Here is a 26,045-nt window from a genome sequence, read left to right on the forward strand (position 1 = left end):
ACGTTAGGAAGGGAATGAAACGCGTGAATGGGAAAACCGACGTGGAGAGCTATGATTGGTGGGAACAACTAAAGGCTCACGGTGATTGGTCAGTTTTGAAACGAACACGTTGCAAAGCAAAGCGTATTGTCGACTCCATACTCCGTAGTCAAGTCTTGGCGGAATCACTTTCAGGTTCGCCACTGCAAGATAGAAGCACCACCCACATACACGATACATACGCAACGCATTACAAGCGCAATAATCCTTAAACACCAATTCCCAGACCCTAACCCTCAATTTTTATTCCGATTCCAACGAGATCCGAGGGACCATTGCAGAGCCCTAAAATTAAAATTCCCTTTCGGAGAGATCCAAATCTCTTCATGGCGCATCGAAGAGTCAAGCTCTTGTTCCTTCTGTGCGCTCTCTGCTATTCTCTCAGTGCCATTGCTGGGTACCTCTCTCTCCCTCCCCTTTAAACGCCAACGTACACTTAATTTGTTCTGCATTGCACTTTGCTTATATATGCGTATTTTGTTTCAACGTGGTTGCAGGAAGAGCTATTACGATATACTTCAAGTGTCGAAGGGTGCATCGGACGATCAGATAAAGAGGGCGTATCGGAAGCTAGCCTTGAAGTATCATCCTGATAAGAATCAGGGCAATGAAGAAGCGAACAGGAAATTTGCTGAGATTAACAATGGTATATTTATACCTTTGGTTGATTTGGTTTTCATGATCTGGTGTTCTATTGCCATCTGTGTTGGTTTTTTAATGTTTTTTTGTTGCTGCTTTTGTTTGTTATTACTGGCAGCGTATGAAGTGCTGTCGGATAGGGAGAAGAGGGGTATTTATGACAGGTATGGTGAGGAGGGTTTGAAGCAGCATGCTGCTGGTGGAGGTGGAGGTGGTGGAATGAATTTCCAGGATATTTTTAGCACGTAAGTCATTATCTATAGCTTTTGTTGGATTAGTTCTTAATCTATCCCTGTCGACATGGTTTTCTTGTGCTATTAGTCACTATTTCTTCATTTGACATCATTGTACTTGAATTAGTATGTGTACATAAAAAAATACAAAGAGTACATGAATGGGCCAACAGAGGCAACTAAGGAAGGATATGCAGGTTTTCTATAATAATCTTATTAGCTCGCTCTAATAATCTAATCAGAGCATTTATATGGTTTTATTGATCTATGTTATAAATCTCAATCTAGCCGTTGATTTCTGGCCTGAGATTATTTTGTGGTGAATAGGCAGACTGCTGTGTTATGGATGCGTGCATGGTCTAAATTGCGGTCCTGGTTGTAGGCTTTGTGGCAGTTACGGTGTGAGATTACTATATATTTGCATCAAAAAGTAAAAATAAAAATTTCACAATTACTCTAATTATTGGTGTATCATTTTACAATTATGCATCAATATATCACGTCTTTTCCGTGTACTACCATGAGGTGCCTTCTGTATTCCGTCAACATTCCACATGACCTCACCCATTCAATTATTGACTATCAGGAATAAAGTAGAAGGTTAAAATCTAAATCTTTGTTACTATTTTGATAAACAAGTGAAATTGAACAATGCTGACGATTTGCTAGACTCAATTGTGTCTATGTTGCGGCCATTTATGTCAAGAAAAATTAAACTGCACCTACGGGCTGTTGTGCTTGCGAGAAGCACCGTTGTGGATAACAATTCTGAACCATGGATGTGTGTTTAGTGTTATAGCATGGGCCCTGAGCTTTGTTTTGTGAGTGACATTGTGAAACTTAATTGTTTGTTTTAGTTTCTTTGGCGGAGGATCAATGGAGGAAGAAGAGAAAATTATAAAAGGAGATGACGTGGTTGTTGAATTGGATGCAACACTTGAAGATTTGTACATGGGGGGTACCTTGAAGGTGAGGCCACGTCTATTTACTGTTCTAACTCTGAATACACATATTAATTCTATATTTCGGATGTGTTTGTGTACCACATGCCATTGTTGAATTTCAGCTACATTTTTTATTCCAAGAATATAATTGGACATGGAAGAGATCCAAGATTTTCTAATTGGTTTTCATGTGAAACATGGTATCGGCAAAGTACATTTTTATTTTGCTACACCTGCTAGTAGAAAATTATGAATAAAGTGAGCTGCAACTAATAGTTGAGAGGTGAAACTTACTTCAAGCTCAGCCTCGTGGATCTAATGGTCATGTCTTGTGACATATTCCATACACATGGCTACTGACATTCTTGTAGATTTTTCTTAATTTGCTTCTCCAATTCATCTTAGATACTTATAGTCTGTCTTATGCGGTTAAATATATTGATTGAGGAGGCACTTTAACCACTTGTCAGGCATAGTTTAAACTGTCACAAAAGATATTATTCAATGGAGAGATCTGATCCGTTACTTAATGACCTAATCATGCAACAGTACTTTAAATAAATATTGAATTTTAAAGTTATTTGGTTCTTATTTCTCTTTTTTATGGCCATTGCATTTCAATTCAGGTTTGGAGGGAAAAGAATGTACTAAAGTCAGCACCTGGGAAAAGACGCTGTAACTGTAGAAATGAGGTTTATCACAAGCAAATTGGGCCTGGGATGTTTCAACAGATGACAGAGCAGGTAAAGAGAGCATCTGAGAATGTTTACAGGAAGACATTTTTCTTTACCCCTGTTATTTTTTAAAGATGCTTATATCAATAACACACCGATTTCGTGTTTCATGACATTTACCGGTGTGATTGTGAAATGTCTACCTGTTGTTCATGTGTTTGGGGTGGGATTGTGCAGGTTTCTCTTAATCCTGTTGCCATATGTGGAAAATTTTAACTCATATTTCTGAATTTGCCTGTGCAGGTTTGTGAGCAATGTCCTAATGTCAAATACGTAAGGGAGGGGTATTTCGTCACTGTTGATATTGAGAAAGGCATGCAAGATGGACAGGTAATATTTTACTGTGTATACACAAAATTTAAGTATGCATACGATGTCATATTACATTTTCATAAAATCTGTCTACTATGAACTATGAAGTATCCAGTCATGAGTACTATATCTAAATTAGGAAGACTAAGGGCATTATAGTTCCAAGTTTAGTCGTTTTAGATTAGCACCTATTTAAAATTGAACATTTTAGCGTGAATTACACACAGTATTTTTAAATTCTCTGTTTTTGTTTCACTTGATATGAAGATATTTTATTGTAATCACTATACCTATTTGTACATTTGTAGTGTTTGAGATAATTTTGAAAATTAAATTATTTTAATGAATAATTGTTGCTGTAATTGATTATAATCAGAGTTAATTTTTGCTCGAGTAAGCTTGCTGAAAAATTAGTTTGAGATAATTAATTTTGTTCGGATGCAATAAAAAAGACAGTTTTTATAGTAAATAAACTACCAAAAGGGGTATGTATGAAGTTGCAAGAGAAAAAGATGTTAGGAAACGAGGGTAATTCGGAGTTAACATGTGTGAGAGAAAAAGAATCTGTTGAAAAATTATCATAAGCTTAAAATCCTAAATACATAAAATCAGCTTTTTCGGTCACCTAGTACATATAATCCTCGCTGACAATATCATCAATGCTTCTAAATTATCGGGGGTACATTCTTTTTTCCTAATTTTTTGGTGTATATATCGGGAACTCAGTGCTACAAAGTCGAAATAAGTGAATTTTAAGATATACAACTCCAACAGCCACAACCTTTTTTCACTACATGGATTTAGCTACTTGAACCAATTGACATTGTTATGCATGAGGGATACTGTAGTACAAAGAGAGAATAAAAATCTGAGAAATTCGAAAGAGGCCGAGTTTCAATTTTAAGGATTTTCTGCTTATCCATCATCAAGTAATCAAAAGCAAAAGCTGTTTATGTTACTCCGCCGACTCTACCCCTTCTCTATTTTCCACTTCTGCTGACTGTACAATAAAAAGGAATGCTAACAATAAACTTCCCAGTTCTTTATTTCCTCTTGTGCTCTACCTGTGTTACGTTGCAATTAAATGATGTATTTTTTTTTTTTGAATTTTTTTTCAAATTTAAAACTGACAATTGAAGACAGTAGATTTACAAGATATTGTCCTTTCACAGGAGGTGCTGTTTTATGAGGATGGTGAGCCCATAATTGATGGAGAATCTGGAGATTTAAGGGTTAGTAACTTGTCACTTTCGGTATCCATTTTATTGGGTGGGTATGCAGGATTTTAACCATTCATATGATTGAACAGTTTCGTATCCGTACCGCGCCACATGATCTCTTTAGAAGAGAAGGCAATGACTTGCACACTACTGTCACTATAACTCTGGTAAGTAATGCCCTTTGGTGATATGCATATCAATTGCTTGAGTTGAAAGTAGTTACTACTGGTTAGCACGGCTTATTCGAAATAAAGACATTGTTGATTTTGCGAACCGGTAACTGCTCTCTCAGATATTGGCATCCTTAAATATTTACTTTGTAATATTAACATGAATCTTCTTCAGGTTCAAGCCCTTGTTGGTTTTGAGAAGACCATTACGCACCTAGATGAGCATCTGGTGGACATAAGCACAAAGGTGAGTAAGAAATATGGTTGCGTCAGATCCTAAATGGTTTTGGTGTGCGTGTGTGAGGAACACAATTGACAGAATTATTTTGACTCCTCAGGAAATCACAAAACCAAAGCAGGTGAGGAAGTTCAAAGGGGAGGGTATGCCATTGCATATGAACAACAAAAAAGGAGATCTTTACGTCACTTTTGAGGTTCTATTCCCCACGTCACTAACGGAGGATCAGAAAACAAAGATAAAATCGATTCTTGGTTAGAGTACAAACAAGATACGTATTATTTCGTCCATCATGTCCTGAATGTGACATGGTTAGGTGGTTATAGTAACGCATACCTAGGGCTTTCCTTCCATGGCCTTTTTTTGTTAGTTGTCAAATAGAACCTTTTCCCCTTCGTAATGATGCGCATTCTGTAATCCATGCCGCCCGGTAAATCAATTGCTTTCTTGGCGGTGCTATTTTGATACAAGGTGCAACACTAGCTGAACAAAATATGCTTCCATTGTTTTGTACCGTGCTGAATTAGTTCATCTTGTGAACTAGATTAGATTGCTATAGAACATTCGGCTTACTGAAATTGGTACATTTGTAGCTGCGGAACTAGATTAGAATGCAGATGATGGACAATAACCACTGTGCGATACGTTTGTACTTGTCCTTAATTCTCAACGGTTATTAAACTTTCATTTCAACAATGTTGGTGATGTCATTTGTTTGTTGGTGCAACCTTTTCCTGTAGATTGTCACGTGACTCGTGTGTATGTCTTATTGCATTACTCATTCTGATTGTTTGGTTTGCTCATCATGATTTCACATAAACATTCTAATGATCGATTTAAATCGATAATCGAAGTAAACCCTGTAACTCATACTGTTATTTCAATGAATGAATGATTAACGCCACCTATTGTGGAACACGTGCAAGAGTAGTTCAACTCATACAGTGAACTAACTTTTTGTGTTTCTCATTTGGATTAGTTCTAAAATTGATATGAACCACGTTGGAGACCAACCAAGATTGAGGTCTTGCTTCCAACCTGAATTAGGTTCGAATTCAATAATTTCAATCTTAACAGTTGACTAATGTTCAATAGGTTCTCCAACAGTTTCCTTAACCATCTCTAGCGTTTTCAAGGAAAGCCTAATTAATCTTTGACTCAGCATTTTCTTTCTTTCCTTTATAGTTAGGTCTGGTACACATCTCTCCTCCTCTAGTTGTTTCCTTCAAGAACCCACCACCAGCATTAAACAACAATGTACTTTTTCTTTAAGTCTGTTATTTATTTATAATATTTTTTTTAGTTGCATTCTTTAATATTAGATAAAATTTTGTCAATGTATATTTATTAATAAAGTTACAAAATATAAAAATAAATATATCAAACATTAAAGACTTACCTGTTATTTTTTTTTAAAGAATCTACGTATTTTTCAAAAACGAAATCGCTCACTTCATTAATTTTATGTTTTAAATTTAGATATATCAGGCAAAAAGAAGAAAAAATAGGTAGGATAATTATATAAAGTAAATAATACACTACTTAAAAAGATTATGTGTAACAATAAAAGAAAATTTAGAAATTTAATTGATTATAAATTCTTTCCAAAATCTATTAGAAATGCTCGAATATTTAGATACTACCCTCCCACAATTTTCTTAAAACTAAGCTTTTATCAAAAACATTATTTCTGGGTGTATCTTAAAGTCCAAAAACTCTGATATATTTTACTAAATGCTTCTAAGTTCTTAAATGGTTTTAATAGTAATATTTCATAACTTTAATTAATAAGTTTAAAACGAGAAGACATTGTTAAAATTTCAATCTTTTAATATTACCATAATGCACATTTCTTTTTATATTAAATTGTTTTGATTTCTTTAGTCATTAATATGTTTATTTTAACATTTATTGTATATGCTTGTAAGTCAAAAGTAAAGCGCTCAAAATGTTTTTTTACAGAAGATAATGTAAAAAAAAAAAATACTATACATTAATATACTTTCAATTATTATTCATTAAACTAATAATTTTTAATAAATTATAGTTTAGTAAAAACAATTACGGTTAAAAATATTTTTGTAAAAAATATATTAGTACAAGAATGCTTTGAATTGATTATTATATAGAATCAAAACTAATTTTTTTCATCTGAGTCTTGTTTAAATAATCGAAAGAAGTATTTATTTTCTGTATGTTCTTCGTGTTTCAAAATTACGATTACATTAATTATTTACAAGAATTTAAAAATATTGTTTTTTCTAATTTTTAATATTCATGTTATCAACATTCTTTCAATAAAATACTTTTATTTATTTATTTTATAACAAATTTTCTTCTTAAATGAACAACAGAACTGTTAAATAAAAAATATACGAATTATATATATATATATATATATATATATATATATATATATATATATATATATATATATATATATATTATGCACACACATATTATATTTATAAAACTCAATTGTCTAATTTAAAAATTTTGTTAACTTATTTAATAACAAAAAAAATGTGCCTTCAATTTATATTATCTTCAAAATTATTATTGTGATTAATAATTTTCCTAATTATTTTTAAGTGTAAGTCCTTTACCTTTTAATCATCAACCAAATATATTTTAATCTAAAAATAAATAATGCAAAGAATGTTATCGATTAAGTTTTATGAGAAAAAAAATCATTTAGAAATAGGATTGGCAGGAGTAATTTTGCATAATAAGTAATATGAATTTTGATTAGACTGTGTCAATTTTCTAGTAAAGGTATTAGGAGAAAGACCTATAATATTATTCAATTAAATAAATTAATTCTATAAATATATTTTAATAATATTGTAAGCTTTTTTTCTTTTATATATATATATATTTATTTTAAATTTTTTCCTAAATATATCTAAATGATATTCATAATATAACTTCATTATATGGTTATTATACTTTTTATTTGACTTATTTTTAGTTTTTATTTATTATTATATCTATAATAAAAGTTAAATATTTTTTTACTATCTGAATTTATATGTAAAATTGAAATTTCTCTTTTTTATATATTTTAATCTCAAAATTTTAAAAATATTAAATATAATCATTTTAATATAAAGAAATTAATTTTGTTGTACTATTTAAACAATATTCCATGTTAATATTTAAGTTGGAATATGTCAAAATAGTACAAATAATTCAAACTTTATTATAAAAGGTATTTGACACAAAAATTAAATACAGTTAAAATATAAGAATTATATATATATATATATATATATATATATATATATATATATATATATATATATATCAATTCATTTTTAAAAGGTTTAAGATTAAAATATATTGAAATTTGATTGAGATGGAAACAAATCTTAATTTTGTATCAAAATTTAGAGACTAAAAACATATTTAACTCGATAATAAATAAGATTATTTAGTTATAATTGTTTTAATATTGGTTTTTCCATAGATTCCATTCTTTTGATGATTTTACTTATATTGAATTTACACTTTTAGAATTTCAAAAGGGATAAGCATGTTATTGTACTCAAACTACCCTACTTTTATCATAGTAACACTAAAATTATGAACTACAAATTAATGTGTTATATGGAAAACTACCTCTGTCATGTATTACAAAATTTAAAAACCTTTTATTATTATTTTTTTTAATTTCACTGCCGTGAGTTTCACATATACCATATATATAACTCATTATTGTGAATTTAAGAAATTTAATTACTATCGGATGGTTAATTCTGAATATCTTTATTTCTTGTAAAAATTATGCAGCCAGGATTTTAAATAAACACTTATTTTATACAAATAAAACTTAACATAAATCTATTTCTAAACATATTTTAAAAAAGTCTATAACAAACAAATATTGTAAACATATAGTTATTTTTAATTATTAATAGTATCTTTTAAAGATATTTAAATTATATTAAAACTATTGTAATTAGATCACGATACAATTTTTTGATTAGATTAATTTTTTAATAAGCGAGATGATATAATTATGTACCGTAACAATTATAATTAGACATCTCATCATCTTTTTAGATTGTGTTTCATCTTTCAGATAAGATAGATAATTATTTTTATTTCCTTACGATATTGTCTTTTATTATTAATTTCTCGGAGTCTTTCATGAGAATATATTCGAAACATACACCTCAAATAATTAAATCAAACGAGTTTAAGAAAATTAATTTTAAATTGTTTTTAAAATAGTTCTTAAAAAACTGTTCGTATATTACAAATTAGAAAACAAAGAATATATTTAGCACGCCATTGTGGTTGAAAAGTTTGACCGTACTACTAATAATGTGTTTAATGTTGGTCGAAACATTATTTTTTTTACGTAAGGTATCTTTTTATTTTCAATATCTAACATAGTCAAAATTAAAGATGAGTGATACTCCCTCGTTATTAGTTTTTATTTATACAATATTAATATTTTTAATTTATTTCCTTTTAATGTCTATTTCATGTACTATATCTTCAAAGGGTGTAATGTAATATCTTCTCTCGACTATTTGAAACTATATCTTTATCTATTCGTATATTTAATATTTTCAATATTTTATTTTTTTATATTATCTTTAAATTATATTTCATAAAATATCAACAGCTAAGAAATTATATCAAATTTTGTATTCTTAAACTCAAAATAAAATTTATACATTTATTTATTATCTATTTCAATTATAGCATAAATCATATATCTAACCGTTTATATAGAAATTAAAGAAGAAAAAGATAAAATTAAAGAAGAAAAAGATAATATTAAAGGGAAAAGTGTTGTAACAGAATTTGATTTTTAGAAAAGGATTTGCATGGATAGCCGACACAGCTAGAAATAGTATATATTGAGAAGGACCAGATTTGGTTAATGCAGCAAATGAGGAATGTGGTGACGTGTGTTGTAGCGAGCGAGTAGAGAAGATACGCTAACACAGGTGCGTGAGGGTGACAATCTTCCCAGAAAGATTGGAACAGGTTTCAGAAGGAAACTGAAGGAAAACACCCATACAAGGACACGTCAGTGACTGTAGCCATGTTGTTCATGTACACTTTATACGACGTGGTACTTCCCTAAAACCACGCGCTTTGCCACGCACTTTCGGATTGAAACGACACAGCTGCAACGAATAAAAGCCAATCACAAGGTTCGAAATTGGAACGACCCCTTAGATTAGCAAATAAAATCTCCTATTTTTGGGTATCCGTTTGGTTCCAACGCTTACTTTCTCTTCTTTCATCTTATTTTGTTCAACACGGATCCAAGGAACCTCAAGAACCTTTGGGTTCCACCTTCTCCTTTTTTTCTTCTTTATCAGCAAAATCAAACCAACCAAGACACATCGTAAGACTGTGTGATCGTAACGTAACATAACATACAATGGATGCTCTGTGTTTACACAGTAGCATCTGTAAGATAACTTCGATTACTGCAACTGCACGTGCCAATGATTACGCGTCGCACTCTCAGGTGAGCGCGCTGGGAGGCTCCTCCTTGTTTTCCAGATTCTCTTTTAGATACCCTTCCACGTCTTTATGTCCACAACAACTCACGGGGAATGCTGCCGGCAACAATGGCATGGCCGTCGACGACGCCGTTTTGGCAGATAATGAAACTGAAGAACGAGAGCGACAAAACGGGAATTGGGTTTTCAAGATGTTTCATGCAAGGTCTGTTCCCAGTGGGGAACAGAGAAACGACGAAAACGATGAAGACAAAGTTGTTGTAAATGTTCTAACGGATAAAGAAAAGGAGGAGGAAGAGTGTGATGGCTGTAGGGTTGATTACGACGACGAAGACAATGAAGACAAAGAACAAGAAGATGAAGAGATTTTGTTCGACAAAGACTCTTTTTCGAGAATGCTTCGGAAGGTGTCATTGACCGAAGCTAAATTATATGCACGCATATCCCACTTGGGCAATTTGGCATACTCTATCCCCAAAATCAAAGTACTTTAAATCCTCTATTTCCTTCTTTGGCATACCTTTTTAGCCAACAATTTTGCATTTTACCTTAAATGAATCAGATTAACAAATTTTCATATACTGGTTTAACTTAAAATTTTCACGATGCCTTTGAATATATCATTCTCAGAAGATTTCTTCAAAGTAATGTAAATGTATAACACGGATATGCTTTTCGAAAAACCCCTCCAGGTTTAATGTGGATGAGGCAGTAATGAACATTTTAGTTATCAAAACTAGGAATTTGGTTATTCAAGAATCACTAATTTATATACGATACTAATTTACATTATGTCTTTTTTAATTTAGCCAGGGATGCTCTTCAAAAACCATGGTCTGCGTTTTGTAACTTCATCCATAGTGAAAAAGAAATTGGCTGTGGCAGCAGAAAAAAACCAGACATCGACTGCAATTCAGAAAGAAGAAACTAACGACGAGGATGATGTGGGAGAAACAAAAGAGAAAAAGAAGGGTGGATACGTGATAGGTGCATGTACTGCATACGAGACTGCTGCTTCTGCAGCCTCTTATCTCCATGCTCAAACAAAGAGCATACTTCCATTCACATCTTCCAATGCCGTGGAAGATGAAGAAGGTTCACATGAAGCAAGCAAAGAAAGCTTTAAAGGAAACAAGATGACAAACACGGAGGAAGAAGCAGCTCTGAAGGCAACTACTGATTCGGTAACAGCAGTTGTTGCTGCAAATGAGGATGTAAAACAGGCTTTTGCAGATGATTTGAGCTCGACAAGCTCTTCACCCTGTGAATGGTTCGCATGCGACGATGACGAGACTGCTACAAGATATTTTGTGATCCAGGTGTGTATCTTAATCAGGGGCTTGAATTTATTTTGTCATAGAACACTTGAACATGACAAAAACATTACTATGATAACGGATAGCTAGTAATGCCTTTTCGAAGTTAACATTTTTATGTCAAATTTGGATTTATATTTACTCTGATATGTCCAATTAATCATTGTTTTAATATGCAGGGTTCCGAGTCATTTGCTTCCTGGAAAGCGAACCTACTATTTGAGCCAGTTAAATTCGAGGTAACTATTATTATTGCAAGCTAAGTTAGCTTAGTTTTTGTTTTTACTGAAATGAGGATTTATTTTTGTCAGGGTTTAGATGTCTATGTGCATAGAGGTATATACGAGGCTGCTAAAGGGACATATCAACAAATGTTACCAGAGATTCGTGCTCACCTAAAATCTCATGATTCCCGTGCAACTTTCCGTTTCACTGGACATTCTCTTGGTGGGAGTTTGGCATTACTCGTAAACCTTATGCTGTTAATAAGAAAAGAAGCACCATTTTCCTCTCTGCTTCCTGTGATAACATTTGGGGCCCCATCCATCATGTGTGGAGGTGATAGTCTTCTCGACAACCTAGGATTGCCACGGAGTCATGTTCAAGCAATCACAATGCACAGAGACATTGTACCACGAGCGTTTTCTTGCAAGTACCCTAACCACATTGCAGAACTGCTAAAGGCTGTTAATGGCAACTTCCGCAATCATCCCTGTCTTAATAACCAGGTAAAATTCCACATTTTTCAACCTAATGAAGCACTTGTTTACAATTTCTCTTGCATTCTTAGCCTCATTGAACTGTTGGTGAATGTTTTACTGCAGAAGCTATTGTATGCACCAATGGGCGAGCTCTTGATCCTACAGCCAGATGAGAAATTTTCGCCAAGTCATCATCTTTTGCCCTCGGGCAGTGGCCTGTATCTTTTGAGTGGTCACTTGTCAGAATCTAGTGACTCATTGAAACAGATCCGGGCAGCGAAGATGGTGTTCTTGAACTCACCACACCCACTTGAGATATTAAGCGACCGATCTGCGTATGGATCTGGGGGAACCATTCAGAGAGATCACGACATGAATTCGTACTTGAGATGTGTGAGAAGCGTGCTTCGCCAAGAACTTCACAAGACTCGCAAGGCAAGGAGAGAGCAACGGCGGCGAAAGGTGTGGTGGCCTCTGGTGCTGCCACGTGGGAGTGAGAGTGCGGCGGTTGGAGGGTCCATGATATCGGTGAATATGATTCACGACGAACCTTCTCTCTTTGGCATGATCGAGAGTGGGAGAGAGTCGTTGAAAAGGTTCGGTAGTGTTGTTGCATCCCAACACATACAATTGTTTGTGGTGCTTTTGCTTCCTGCAAGGTTGTTACTGGTGGGAGCATGTAACTTAATTAGCTTAAGATGAAGAAGACATAACCATTGTTTGTTCTTCCCATGGGACAGTGATAGAGAGGGCACATTGTTGGTGACACAGTTAGAACATTCTTTATTCTTTCATTTCAAAATCAAAATTTATTGTATATCTCTTCAATTTACAAACGATTGAGCATTAGGTTAAATCTTCTTTATTCATTCATGATAGGGCCACTTCAATTCAAACTCCTCCCACCACACCATGTAACGTAGCAAGTACTTTCACGGACAGGGTTATTTTTTATTTTATAAAATTAATTGATTAAATGAGTTTAAAGTGAAGTAAACTTCTATTCATGGTAACTTCTATTCCAAAATTGTCGAACTAAGTGTAAATTTATAACTCAAAAATGATTTTTTTTTTTTATCACACTTCTAATGTCATTTTTAAGAGAAAACTGAATTCAATCTGCTATGAAAAAGAAAGAGGCTGCCCAGTTCTCTAAACGGCGCAGCTTCTGTCTTGTGCATATGTGAAACTGATTCAAACATTGAAATTTAACCATAAGTCACAGGGCAAAAGAATAATCCCCGAGTGCATTTGACGATTTGACCATAAGTCATTAAATTTTTTTAAATGATTTTAAATATATAAAAAAAATTGAAAATCATTCAGAAAATATCATTTTAAATTATAAGAGAAAATTGTTAAAATTTAATTTTAAAAAAATCATTTTCCAATTTTATTATCTCTATAAATCCAACAAAGAACAACACTCTTCACTGTGCGCTCAAATTTCAGTGGTGGAACTCAAAATCTCAAACATACAACCCAGTTTATTTAAATAAAAAAAAAATTAGTCAAGTCTTTACCATTTCACATCACCCCTTTCTTCATCAAACAAACATTTTTTTTTGGGTTCCATTTAAGCACAGAAACCTTAAAAAGGCACTATTGTTTGGTTATCGGCAATTCCTTTCTTTACTTTCCTAAAATTTTATATTTTGAAATTTATTATCTACGGTATACTGGTATACTGTGACGTAATAATACTTAAATTTATAATTTTTATGCAATACTTTATTGATATTTATTAATTAAATATATAATTTATAAAATGATATTACTTTATAATAACAATCATCTATAATTTTTTATTTTAAAAATTTTAATATATATAATTTTAATTTAGATTCACACAATAACAATCATATATTTATCATGTTTTTAAGAATTATAATTTTTAATATACATAAATCGCTATCCTATTAAATAAATGTATCAATATATTAGATGTGTGTGATATATGATATATACATATCATATTCATGCATAAATATATATTATTTTATTTTAAATTATATATGTTGAAATATTATTTTTGTATTTTAAATTATATATTTCAGAATAAAAAATTATATTTTGGATTATATTCTGAAATACAATAAAAAAGTACACTTTATATTATACTGTATATTTCAGAATATAAAATTTAGATATTGAATTGCAGAATCTAAAACACAAAAGTTTATAAAAATGCAAAGAAATTTATGAAGGTGTTGGAAGAAACTACATTATATCGTGAAATGATTTTTGGATTTTAGACGGAAGTTATCTGAGATATTCTAAATAGCCCATTAGTAAGCCCAACAATAAATGAAGCAAGACTCTGGCCTAATACTGTTTACTTGTGCACCTTGAAAACAACTTTTGAATATTTTCTTAATTGTGACATTGATATTCATTATTTATTTCTGAAAATAACAAGAAAATTGTTTTCTTGTCGACGTTATTTATACATCTTATCTTACCTTTTCCAGAGACACATTGTTACCATTTATGTAAAAGAATGCTACTAAAATTTTGAAATTAAAGAACCAGACATCATTTTCATTTATTAAAATTTCAAAGTTTATCAAACCCTTAAACTAACAAAAAAAGCATCTGAAATTTACTGTGAAGGATAATGAAAATATTTTATTTTAATTTATACATAAAAAATATACAAAAAATCATATTTATGTTACATTTGCATCATTTCCGTATAAAAAAAAGATTTCTAAAAAAATTAAGATAATAATATAATAAAAATATACATCATGTAAATACTATAAGTAATAATACTTACATTACATTTATGATTTATCTTTCAACTTATCTACAGAATTTTATTTCTCTTATTTATTTTCTTAAAATGCATATTTTAAATTCTATTAAACTTTCCACGGCTAAAAAGTAGACACTTTATTTACATAGAAATAAATTGGCAAGTGATCTATACATTTTTACTTATAACAAATTTAAAAATTATATTTAAAAAATAGTTAATATTAAACATCATCTACGTCATTGAATTTAACTATTTAGTAAATTTTGGTGTTTGGTGGTAGGTCTAGTTTCGATTGGATCATCGATTTTATTAGTAATATTATAATAAGAAAAGTGAGAGGTAGTGTAATAAAGAAAAAACATTTTAAAAAGATATAAAAGTTAATAAAATGTTTTGAAGGCACTTAAAGCGATGAAAATCTATAAAATATTCAAGGATTAAAATAAAAGAAATAAAGAAGTAAGAAAATAAAGAATGATTCTAGTTAATCAGATTTTATATACGAGAATATAAATGAAATAAACATTCTCATCTTATTTGGTGTCAAATCTTTATACTGAGTTTGTTTTTAAGGATTTACGGTTTAAGATGACGGATGAACCTTATTTGTTTTAATGGATCAAAGTTTATTTGTGTAGAAAAATTTTAAAAAGTATGAAATATTTTCATGAATGAAAGGAGAGGAAAGAAAGACAACTTAACAATATACATCGACCTAAATATTCTTGAATTTTATTAAATCTCAACTTAACAAGTATGCTTTTACTTAATAATAATAATTATAAAAATAGTAGTAATATTAATTATATTAATAATAATAATAAAATTAATAGTAATAATAATAATAATATTAGTAATACTAAAATTAATAGTAATAATAATCATACTAAAACTAATAATAATGTAAAAATTTTATCTATTAAAATATTATTTCATATCTATTACCTTTTTTAAATAGTTGATAAATTTTTACAAACTTTCTTTTTAAATCTTCCATTTTTATCTTTTTCATTCCTCAAACAAATAAGCTCATTTCTCTTTCTACATTCTTTCAAATTCATTTACTCACTCTCCTTCAAATACAACTTTAAAAAACTTTAAGCGATTAAAATAAAAATAAAAACGCAAAAAAGCAATAAAATGAAAAATGCTTTTATTGAATAAGATTTTATACCTTTTGACTCAAACAATCATATTTTGTGTGAGGGTCCTTAGGACAATTACTATAAATTTATGCAATTAAGGGTTCACCCTAAATATTTTGTGCAAAGGAAAATAAACCAAAAATGAAAACATAGAAGAGGTAGGGTTGTTTCAGTTTGGTGTGATTCTTATAGGGGACAGAAGGCTTTGGCTTCATGTAAAGTTTCAAACTGTGGGATCACAAAAGTCTACTTTTTTTGTTCATATTTAAATTTTCAAGTGGAAACACCAGCAATCAACCAAACTATAGTACATAGGAGTACCCAACCCACTCCCTACGACTTTTTCAGGCACACATCAAAAATTACAAACACCCATAATCTAATTCACATGCTCCTCCATTATCATCTTCATGCTCCATACTCTCTTTTCCGTCCACTTTCACCTTCACCTACATTCAAATTTCCATTCACACTACAGTGTCTATCACCAAATACCCCAATCAACCATATTCATAGCATTCGTTATTTTCAGAACCTCTCCTTCAACAAGTAACGTGTTTTCAACAAGTCATTACCATTTTTCATATGTAATTAATACTAAGGTACCGAAATTTAATTCACTGGTTTACATATAGTGACATAAAAACGATTCTATATGAGTTGTAAAGGTTGCTTACTGCAACCTTGGATCTCTATAAAACACTTGTTTCTCTTTTTAGCTCATAATCAAACTCCTTAGACTCCCTAGGTCCCAAACAATAAGAAAAAAACAATTCTTTTTCGGCCCTTTTCTCTTGTAATTATCTGCGTTGTTATAGAGTTAATTAATGAAAATAAATAATATGAAAAATGTTGTCAGAAATTTTGGTCCAGCACATTATGCCACCATGGTTTGACAGAGACCCTAAAGAAAATCTTATACAGTTCATCATTGTTTCGATGGAGAAGCCACATGATAATAGCACATGCTGCCTCTAACATTATAAGTGCCCATCATTTCCTTATCGCTCCCTACATTCAAACATGTGCTGTTCTTTTTTTTCCTTCCCCAAACACCTCTCTTATAATGTTTCTACCTATCTCAACCTTTTGCAAAACATTTTCTTACTCTCACATATTTAAAGGAAATCAAAACTCTTCAGAGTTTAAGATTTACCAACTCTTTGCACTGTTTAAATACAATGTCATTATTGCCTGATAATATGAAAGAGATGTTGTTAATTTGTGATCCTAGACTATCCCTTATTAGTGTCTATAGATTTAACAAAGTGTACAAGTTTAAACCACTCACAAGTCATGAAAGGATCCAAGAGCCACACTAAAACATGCACAAAAGAGGGAAGAAAAAGTCTTCACAACACTGACAACAGAATAAAGTATAGTAAACAAAAGAAGCCCTCGGTAACGTGAGAAGCAACTTTTTTTTTTCCGAAGAAATTGAAACGTGCTTTCAATTCCAAAATACAAGTTGTTTTTTGTTTTCTTTAATTCATCAAGTTTTAAAGTTTGACTTTAAACTAATCTGTCTCAATAGTTAAAGATTATTTTCACCAATAATATCAAACTGTGACAAGAACAAAACAATTCCCTCATTGAGTTCAACCCTTTTCCTCATACGAAAAGGAAAGGTTGATGTAAAAGAATAAAATAATATTCTGTCAGAGGAGTAGTTCGAGAACACTAATTCAACTTGCTTATCATGCTAGGTAGAAGAATTCTTTTGTTGTCTACACAAATGATGCAGATGTGCCGGACATGTTTTTCTCTCTTCCACCCGTACAATTACGTTAGAAATTTAAGTTCGAGTCTAAGTTTTACATTGAGTAGAGATGAGAAAAAAGAACATTATATAAGAATAAAAATCCATAAATTCATTGCTTTAAAATTTTAGGTTGGAGTGGTTTTAATACCTTATATAGTTGGGTTCAGATCTTATTAATGCTTGTTCTTTTCAATCAAACCTCACTTGTAAGTGTAAGAAGTTCATTGTTCTAAATTTACCTTAAATTATACAACTCTTAATTAATATTATTTTATTATATAAATGTAATATGTTATAAATAAATACACGTTTCAATTATAATTCTATGAAAAATAGGAAATTGGTGAAGAGCAATAAAAAAACTTAAAAAACAGTACAGTGTTAGCTGTGTTGCGTTGCGTTGCGAAGTTCACAACACATCCATTTATATATTTATTTCATGTTTCAGAAATTCAACCAAACTCACATTTTAATCCCCACCCTGACCCATAATTTTTAATAATGTTTGGTTGAAGTGAGTTGGGAAGCACTTTTAGTGCAGGTGGCTAACACGATGTAAGGTGGGGAGTTATTATTTTACATGGCCACAATTTAAATTCGTATCCTCTAATACCTATGCCAAACATTGCACTATTATTAATTCGCTTTCCTCTTCAATTATGGGTTCTGATTTAAATTCTGTATTTCATTTTTATTAATAGCTAGAAAGGTTCATAAAATATAGTACAAGATTACTGCTATCAATTAACGAATTATTTGGTAAATGAATGATCTATCAATCCAGAATTGAATGATTGTAGATGACTTAAGACATCTCGATCGATGTAAAATCATTCAAGAGTTTTGTGGTTGAAGGGTGAGAATTGTGAGAGGGTAATAATAGAATAAGGTGGAAGAATAAAGTAGCGTTCTTAAAGGAAAAGGGACGTCAAATCTTTTTCTTTTAATTGTTTATTTTTGCTAAAGGAGAAAAAACATCAAATCACTTGCAAGCAAGAGAAGGAAGAAAATTTTGGGTCTCCCCGGTAAGATAAAAAAGAATGAGACTATTGAACATTTATGACTATTTACGAAGCTTCTAAGTTAGGAAAACAAAAGTTGCATGAAATGGCCGTCAAATAAATGCCTTACAAAAATGGTTAACAATTTACATGTACTGTTGTTACATATTAGTGAGAAACACACCGTTATTGGTTATGGTTCGCCCAATTCCACCTTATTTTATATAGGAAATTTTCAATTAATGTGAGAAGTTTAACATGTACTATGTACTGTATATAATTTTGTAAGATTATATTGTTTTTAAAATATATTTTTAATATGTAAATTTAACATGTACAGTATATAAACAAACAAATATTGTTTCTTGTACAAAATCGAACTGTTCTACAAAATTTAGAATATCCTTATAAGATATCCCTTTATATTATGTAAATAAAAAAAGAGTATAACTACCTACAGATATTCTAACGTTGAAATAAATCAATGTAATCTAAGTAATCTGGTTAAGAAAATTGAATTTTAGATATCTTTACATAAAAGTGATTTAAATCATCTTTATGTATTGTATACTTGTTAATCATATTAGACTATTTCGGAAATATTTGTATTCTTTACTAAATGTTAATGAATGTCTTTCCACAATAACAAAATAACAAATGAGTTTATTACCATATTATCATGTTGATATGAAGTCTTGATCTTTGTAGTCTTCATATAATTGTTATGATTCTAACGAAGATGAACCCATCTTAGATAATGTTGCTATGATCAAGAACGAAATAATCTTTGTAGTCTAAGAACAAATACTCAAATTTTATTTTATAAATTATTTTTGTAAAATTGAACGGGTTTTTTTTTTTTTCTTTATTCTTTGACACAATTTTTTGACTTAGTATTTGCAATTATTTTCAGGGAAAAAGATACGTTTTAAGTTGGTTTCACATTTTGGATTGAACTGAGCGTCTAGTCAGCCGGTGCGTTAAAAAGTTTTGTTTTCTGGCAACAGTTGTATCATTGGTCCAAAGTGACAGCCAGGTTATCACTGTACAAGCACAATAATGCATCTTTTGGTGAGAGCAGAAAAACACAGGCCTTTCCATGAATCAGAAGCCACGCCTCAAATCATTAACCATTATTGTTCTTGGGAGGGTGAAACCCACGTTGATTCAACTACACCCTCTTAATATTGTTCAAACCAAAGGATTCAAAATTTTGATTTTCTCTGCTATTTTACAAAATAGGTGGTACCAATGCAACACCACCACCCACCACCAACCTCCTCAGACTTGCTAACACTAGCTTTCACTCAACCTAAAATATAGTTGTACGGAAAATGTGTACAGAGGCAAATAAAGATAATGACATTTTGTACCTAATCGCTTTGTTTTCTTCTACTGAGTGCAGGATTAGACACCTTGCTCTTTTGTTGTATCCGAATCTGTATGGACCTGAAGGGGAAGGAGAGAAAAATCTGACACTCCTTTTTTCCTGTTCACTTCAAAACTTTTCACCACTACAATATGACCACATGACCACGTTCACGTACCTCAAAAATATAAGCACCAAAAAGAATTACCCAAACAAAAGGTATAATATTTTGAGTTTTATCCACAAACTCAGGGAACAACAAATTTTTGGTAGATACAGAGCAAAAAAATTTAATGAAATGAGTTTTCCTGATAAAAGTAGAAAGCAAGCAGGGAAAGGCGGCAGAAAAAGGAAATCATCTGCAGACTACGATTCCACGCAACTGCCACCGTAGCAAACAGTAAAAACTTATATTTTACTCCACCAAATTAAACAATATCTTAGTAATTTTTTTCCCATGTTCGTTACACTTGAAAATAAAAACGATATCTTTAATAGAAACTATAATACAATACTAATAGAATCACAAACACACATGTGTTGTAATTTTTTATTCTGCAGTCTTTCTTTATATAAGTAAAATATATGCATTATCATTTTTTTTATATGGTTTTATTAATTATATAAAAAAATTAATTAAATATATTATTTATTTTATACAGTATGAAGTTATGTTATAATAATAATAATAATATAATAGAATATTACATTATAAACACTTACACCTTAATTATAGATAGAGGTGACTACTTACCTTTTTTTTTATTTATAGATTCTGTTCCCGTTATTTCTTAATCTCTTTTTTGTTTTTGTTTTTCCTTTTCTTTATTTTTTATATCTTTTACATTATTATCTTTATCATGAATTTTGTATTACTGTGACTTTAAAATATTATTAAGAATAAATAGAAAAATAATTTATGTGTACCAAATTTATATATTGTTATAAATTTAGATTTGTTTTTCATGAATGTTTAAATTTAATTTTTTCTTCGTATACTGATAACCAATTTGCTTTGTTAATTTTTGTTTTTTAACGATGTATTAGTGAATCTACTAGTTTAATAATGAAAATGTCTTGGTGTATTTAAATTATTAAAAACACATTAAATTTCATCAAAATTTATAACAAAATGCACCTTTCAAATGACAAACATAGTTGACATCGTGTTGTTGGGAAACCTCAAAATTTCCATACTTATCTCTGCGTGTAACTTAAATTTACTCTAACGATAATAGAGATAATAGAGACAGTAATTTTATTATGAAAAACTCTTTTAGAGCACGTTATTTTGGATGAGAACAATAATGTAGAAGAACATTAAACCAGCCACTCAATTATGGTTAAACGAAACCGAATCCAAATCCAAATCTAAACCAAAATCAAAATCACTTGTATACAAAATCAGAGGGAGAAATGAGAGAGCAGGGTTGAAGACCAAACATCCCAAAAGAGAATCTGCATTTCAGTACTCATAATCTGTACATCTAATAGAGATAATAGAAAGATAACTAATGAAAGATAAAAATGAAAAGGTAAATTTTCCGGCAATCTAAATATTTTGTTTTTGATTTCCACTGTCCGTACCATCTCCGACATCCCCCACCCAACATTTCCAGTTCATACGCAGTTCAATTCAATCAACAGCTCAATGCTTCATACTTCACCGGCATGGACCGATTAAATCCAGCCTGAGAAAGCAAGTTTCCCACCACCGCAATGTCACGGCAGAAAACGCCCTGAAACATTGCCGGATTCACAGTAGAAGAACAAACCATGGACCTATTTTGAGACATTTGAGCAATATTATTATTGTTATCATTTTTATTATTATTATTAATATTATTATTATCTTTATTATTATTATTATTATTATTTTCCACGCTGCTCCTGGTACACTCAACCTTGCTCACCAACTCAGGTTCATCGGGTTTCTCTTTCTGCACTTGAATAGCAAGCAAAGCAGCCTTCTTTCTCTGCTTCTCAGCAGCTTCCTCATCCATGATGTTACTCATCACAGTAGTGTAACCCCTCTGAACCAATCTATACAACAACAAAGATGACATCTTCGCCCTCTCTTTAACCAACTCAACATCACGCTCATCCGCAAGCTCGCACCTTTCGATGAACCCCGTTGCCTTATCAGGCTTGTGCCGCAAGGAAAGCAACAAGTGAGCCCTTTCCAACTCCGACCGGGAACAACCTCGTCGAACACCAATCAAAGCATAGTAATCGACGTTCCCTGTTTCTCCAGATGCCAGCTTCTGTTTCAGTTCTTGAATTTTATTAGTGAGGGTGCAGAGTTTCCCTGGAATTTCCCTATAACGCACGTTGTGGCGCTTCCACGCAGGACCGGGAAGCTTGCGGTCTCGTAAAATTGAATTGTAGAGGAGCTTCAAGTGTTCGAGGTCGTGAAGAGCATCGGGTAAACAACGAATGTTTTCAAACAGTGAAGCTCTGGTTTCTAGTGCTTCAATGCAAGTGGGGTCCAAAGCAAGGGCGCGGTTACAATCCGCAATTGACTCTGCGATTCTACCGGCGGAACGGTGAGCGGAAGCGCGGAGGATGTAGCATTCGACAAGGAAGCTCTGCGGTGCGCTACGCCGGCCGTCCACAATTTTCGAGAAGTGGCGGATGGCCTCTGAGTAGAGCCCGGCGTCGAGGGCGGCCAGTGCGGCAGCGCGTCGCCGGAGGAGGAACTTTATGTGGCCGAGGAGTTGGGTCACGCTCTCGGAATCCGCCGCAAGAAGAGTTCGCGGTGGAGTTGTGGGTGGCGCATTTGTGGCGTCGCTGGAGAATTGGATGTTCGTAACATTGAAGCTGTCTTGCGACCAGCACACACTCTCGCGCCGGAGTGTAGCGCTTGCAAGACGCTTTCCCGTTTGAAGAAGAACCATTGCATCCTCCATTAGGCCTAGGTGGCAGCATGCTTCACCCAACACCAAGTATCTGTTTGAAAATTCCACGATCAATTAGTTGTTCACGCACTCAAACTATATAATAAATACCAACATATACTCTCGTGGTTATTTATAATTTAGTCATGAGATTAGTTCTTTACATGATATACGGTATATGTTTCAAACCATAATTTCACCATTTGATTTCCTAATTTTGACTATTTTATATGTCAACTCACTTTATTTAAAACATTAAAAATAAAAGAAATATAATAAAATTCTTTATTTTACTTAATATTATCTTAAACTTAGAAAATATAATGAAATTTATATTATATTAAACTTAGAAAATATAATGAAATAGAAAACACATGACACTTAAAAACTCCGAGGAATTGACTAAAGTGGAATAGGGAGTCACGAAACTAGATAAAAAGATGAGAGCATTGGCAAATAACTAAAACAGGTCTACACAACACCAGTAATTTAAGTCACATTATATACGGCAATCGAGATTACACTTTAACGTAAGAAAGCTCTCTATTAGCATGAAATCTTGAAAACATGAAATTCTATCTTTGAATTTTGAAATATAGGTAGGTAAACCCTGAGCGTAAGGGGGAAAATGGAAAGAAAAATAGTGAAAGATAAATATAAACAGATACGATGTCGTAACAGGAACTGCATTCATTTTGTTTTGCTCTGAACGATTAGAAGAAGATTATGGTTTGTGAGATAAGAACAGAGAGAGACCATGTACAATATACAGGTCTGGTTTAGTCATAAATAAGTTAAAGAAAACGTATCAGTGAATATTTTTTTATTGTGCGTTACCACTTTCGTTGGGTGTATGGGTGACAGCAGGGAGCATTTACTCAAACCCGTTTAAAGGAGTTACTTCCATATGATCTCAAACTTAAATAAAAGTCATTAACTAGGATTAATTAATTAATTAAATAAATAAACAAAATGAGTTCCCTTAAACGAAGAAATTCCCTTTTTAAAACCTGCAAAAACTCCACGGCAAAGCAAAACCAATGAAACAAAATAATGCAAGAGTGTCAGTGAGAGAAAATAAAAGGAAATGATGAAATACCTCCATTGCCCTTCCTTCTCGCAGTTTTTACACAGCCCTGCCATGACCTTCTTCTTGAGGTCGGAAACAGAGAAGCACTTGAAGCTCTGATCTCGCACCGGCGACTCACAGGAGGAGAGAAGCTTCACTCCCTCTCTCGAGGTGTCGGAGGAAACAGAGGAGGAGGAGGAAGAAGAGGAGTCATCGTTGATTCTGAGGCTGGGAATGTAGTCCTGAAGCATATCCGCAACCTCCTTGAAGCGGCGCAAACAGAGCAGAGCCCTGGCTCTAAGCTCAAGCGCTTGGTCCAGCCTGGGAGAAATCGCCAGAGCAGCTTCTAGAAGGTTGAGAGCCGAAACAATCTCCCTCTGATCTTGCGTCGCTATGAGACTCCGAGCGTCTTTGATGTATTTCTCAACAATCTTCAAAACGAAAAAAAAAAAAAAATTGCAAACGTGTCATCCAAAAGATTTCCAATGAAACTGAAATTGTAAACAGAAGCCATACCTTACCTTTCGATTGGTAAGCCACCAATGTCTTTTTTCTGTGGAGGATAGAGTGTGAGTAGTGATGGCCATTTTTGAGTTAATCTGATGAATGTTGGAGCATAAAAGCGTTGTCCCTTCTTCTCCCACAAAGGGAGAGAATATGGAGGGGGGGTGTGAGAGAAAGAAGAGAGGAGGGAATAGAAAGGTAGAAGAAGTTTAGGGTTTTTTATATGGGTATTCAGTGAGTGGGTTTCGTGTAGATGTGGTTATAAGGTGAAAGGAGGAGGGGGGTAGGGGGAAAACTCAAAATTTGACAGCTTTGACCCTCGTGGAAAGCTTTCATCCTTCTAATTCATAGCTGGCACACCCTGGATTCTCTCTTTCTCACACCCCCACACACTACTTGACCTATACGTATGAATGTACGTATTTTAAGTGTAAGTAATAAGCTACTAATATTTATGATTTGGTACCTGACTCAACCGGTGAGTGCATGATTGTAACTAGATATACCCGGTCACTCATCACGGGTCCTCGGTTTCAAGTTTCAACCACCGGGGAAAGATAACTGCAGCCAAATGTCCCAAAAGTAAGCAAACCTTCCATGCCCTTGCTATTTATTTCTCCCACCCAACCATTTCAATCACGGATTTACCCTTCCATACGTTGACCTTATGCTACCTCCTTCACTCCTCTTTGCATTCACCATATTTTCTTTTCCTTATCATTCTTTCATACCATCACCCATGATTGACTCCATAAAAATTGTGAACAAAGAGGCCAGAACATAGTACCTCCACATGTGACCTTGGAGGCTAATCAATCCATGAAACAAACAAACCTGTGTGAATTTCTAATGTAAAACAAACCCTGATAGCGGGGGATGGGGACATTCAGTGTCACACATAATCATCAATCAACTCTTTACATTCACATCATTAACAAAATCCTTCTATTTTCAATTATTTTAAAATTCTATATTAAATAGTAATCACTTTATGAATTCATAATATTTTACTCTTAAGACAAGTCTACACTAATGTATAGATATAGATATAGATATACATCCTCTGTTTTTTGTTAGTATTTTTTTTTATACATATATTGTATAAAAAATTTGATATCGTAGCTCAACCCCTGATTAAACAGACCTTTTTTTTTCTCTCTCTGTTTTGCCATTGAATGATCATTATGACTGTGTAACTTTTCAAGCTGCAATTATCACGGTGAGAGAGACAGGCCATCCATAATTTGGCCATTACCATAATTTGACAAGTAGATATCATAGGTACACAGGGGATATCATGATCCAACACCATTTTTTAGTAATTATTAAGATAAATAATAATTTAATTCTTAAATATGTTAGATACTCTCTATTTAGTTCTTAAAATACGAAACATTGATTTTATTTTGTAATTTAAGAAAAAAACTATAATGAAGTTCTATTATTAAAAGTTGTTAAATTATAATGCTTCACTGAATTTATCATTTACTTGGTGTTGC

General features: G+C 32.2%; 3 protein-coding genes across 4 annotated transcripts; 2 read left to right on the forward strand and 1 right to left on the reverse strand.

The window, feature by feature from the left end:
- Nucleotides 1–130: 130 nt before the first annotated feature.
- On the forward strand, nucleotides 131–5,256 carry LOC114162117 (dnaJ protein ERDJ3B). The gene is made up of 10 exons (XM_028045899.1): nucleotides 131–436; nucleotides 537–685; nucleotides 797–923; nucleotides 1,769–1,880; nucleotides 2,482–2,598; nucleotides 2,833–2,919; nucleotides 4,074–4,133; nucleotides 4,211–4,288; nucleotides 4,467–4,538; nucleotides 4,630–5,256. Exons 1-10 carry the CDS (start codon nucleotides 366–368, stop codon nucleotides 4,786–4,788), a joined length of 1,032 nt encoding a protein of 343 aa, XP_027901700.1. The 5' UTR covers nucleotides 131–365; the 3' UTR covers nucleotides 4,789–5,256.
- A 4,132-nt stretch (nucleotides 5,257–9,388) lies between these two features.
- Nucleotides 9,389–12,960, forward strand: LOC114182223 (phospholipase A1 PLIP2, chloroplastic-like). Its single transcript, XM_028069043.1, has 5 exons — nucleotides 9,389–10,506; nucleotides 10,831–11,340; nucleotides 11,517–11,576; nucleotides 11,649–12,065; nucleotides 12,162–12,960. Exons 1-5 carry the CDS (start codon nucleotides 9,937–9,939, stop codon nucleotides 12,738–12,740), a joined length of 2,136 nt encoding a protein of 711 aa, XP_027924844.1. The 5' UTR covers nucleotides 9,389–9,936; the 3' UTR covers nucleotides 12,741–12,960.
- An 8,546-nt stretch (nucleotides 12,961–21,506) lies between these two features.
- LOC114192524 lies at nucleotides 21,507–24,825 on the reverse strand. Of its 2 annotated transcripts, none has more exons than XM_028082272.1 (3): nucleotides 24,564–24,825; nucleotides 24,073–24,473; nucleotides 21,507–23,025 (listed from the first exon to the last, which is right to left on the reverse strand). In XM_028082272.1, exons 1-3 carry the CDS (start codon nucleotides 24,627–24,629, stop codon nucleotides 21,717–21,719), a joined length of 1,776 nt encoding a protein of 591 aa, XP_027938073.1. In that variant the 5' UTR covers nucleotides 24,630–24,825; the 3' UTR covers nucleotides 21,507–21,716. The 2 variants fall into 2 exon arrangements, with proteins under 2 accessions (XP_027938073.1, XP_027938081.1); XM_028082280.1 differs by having other exon boundaries at nucleotides 24,559–24,791.
- Nucleotides 24,826–26,045: the final 1,220 nt, after the last annotated feature.

This window comes from Vigna unguiculata, chromosome 1 (assembly GCF_004118075.2).
Source record: "Vigna unguiculata cultivar IT97K-499-35 chromosome 1, ASM411807v1, whole genome shotgun sequence".
In the NCBI taxonomy this organism is placed as follows: Eukaryota; Viridiplantae; Streptophyta; class Magnoliopsida; order Fabales; family Fabaceae; genus Vigna; species Vigna unguiculata.

Coding starts and splice junctions, on each gene's coding strand:
- LOC114192524 (XM_028082272.1), bottom strand. CDS start 24,629: ATGGCCATCACTACTCACACTCTATCCTCCACAGAAAAAAGACATTGG. Junction 24,474..24,563: donor GGTGGCTTACCAATCGAAAG/GTAAGGTATGGC, acceptor TTCGTTTTGAAG/ATTGTTGAGAAATACATCAA. Junction 23,026..24,072: donor GAGAAGGAAGGGCAATGGAG/GTATTTCATCAT, acceptor ATTTTCAAACAG/ATACTTGGTGTTGGGTGAAG.
- LOC114182223 (XM_028069043.1), top strand. CDS start 9,937: ATGGATGCTCTGTGTTTACACAGTAGCATCTGTAAGATAACTTCGATT. Junction 11,341..11,516: donor CAAGATATTTTGTGATCCAG/GTGTGTATCTTA, acceptor TTTAATATGCAG/GGTTCCGAGTCATTTGCTTC. Junction 11,577..11,648: donor TTGAGCCAGTTAAATTCGAG/GTAACTATTATT, acceptor TATTTTTGTCAG/GGTTTAGATGTCTATGTGCA.
- LOC114162117 (XM_028045899.1), top strand. CDS start 366: ATGGCGCATCGAAGAGTCAAGCTCTTGTTCCTTCTGTGCGCTCTCTGC. Junction 437..536: donor TCTCTCAGTGCCATTGCTGG/GTACCTCTCTCT, acceptor ACGTGGTTGCAG/GAAGAGCTATTACGATATAC. Junction 2,920..4,073: donor AAGGCATGCAAGATGGACAG/GTAATATTTTAC, acceptor GTCCTTTCACAG/GAGGTGCTGTTTTATGAGGA.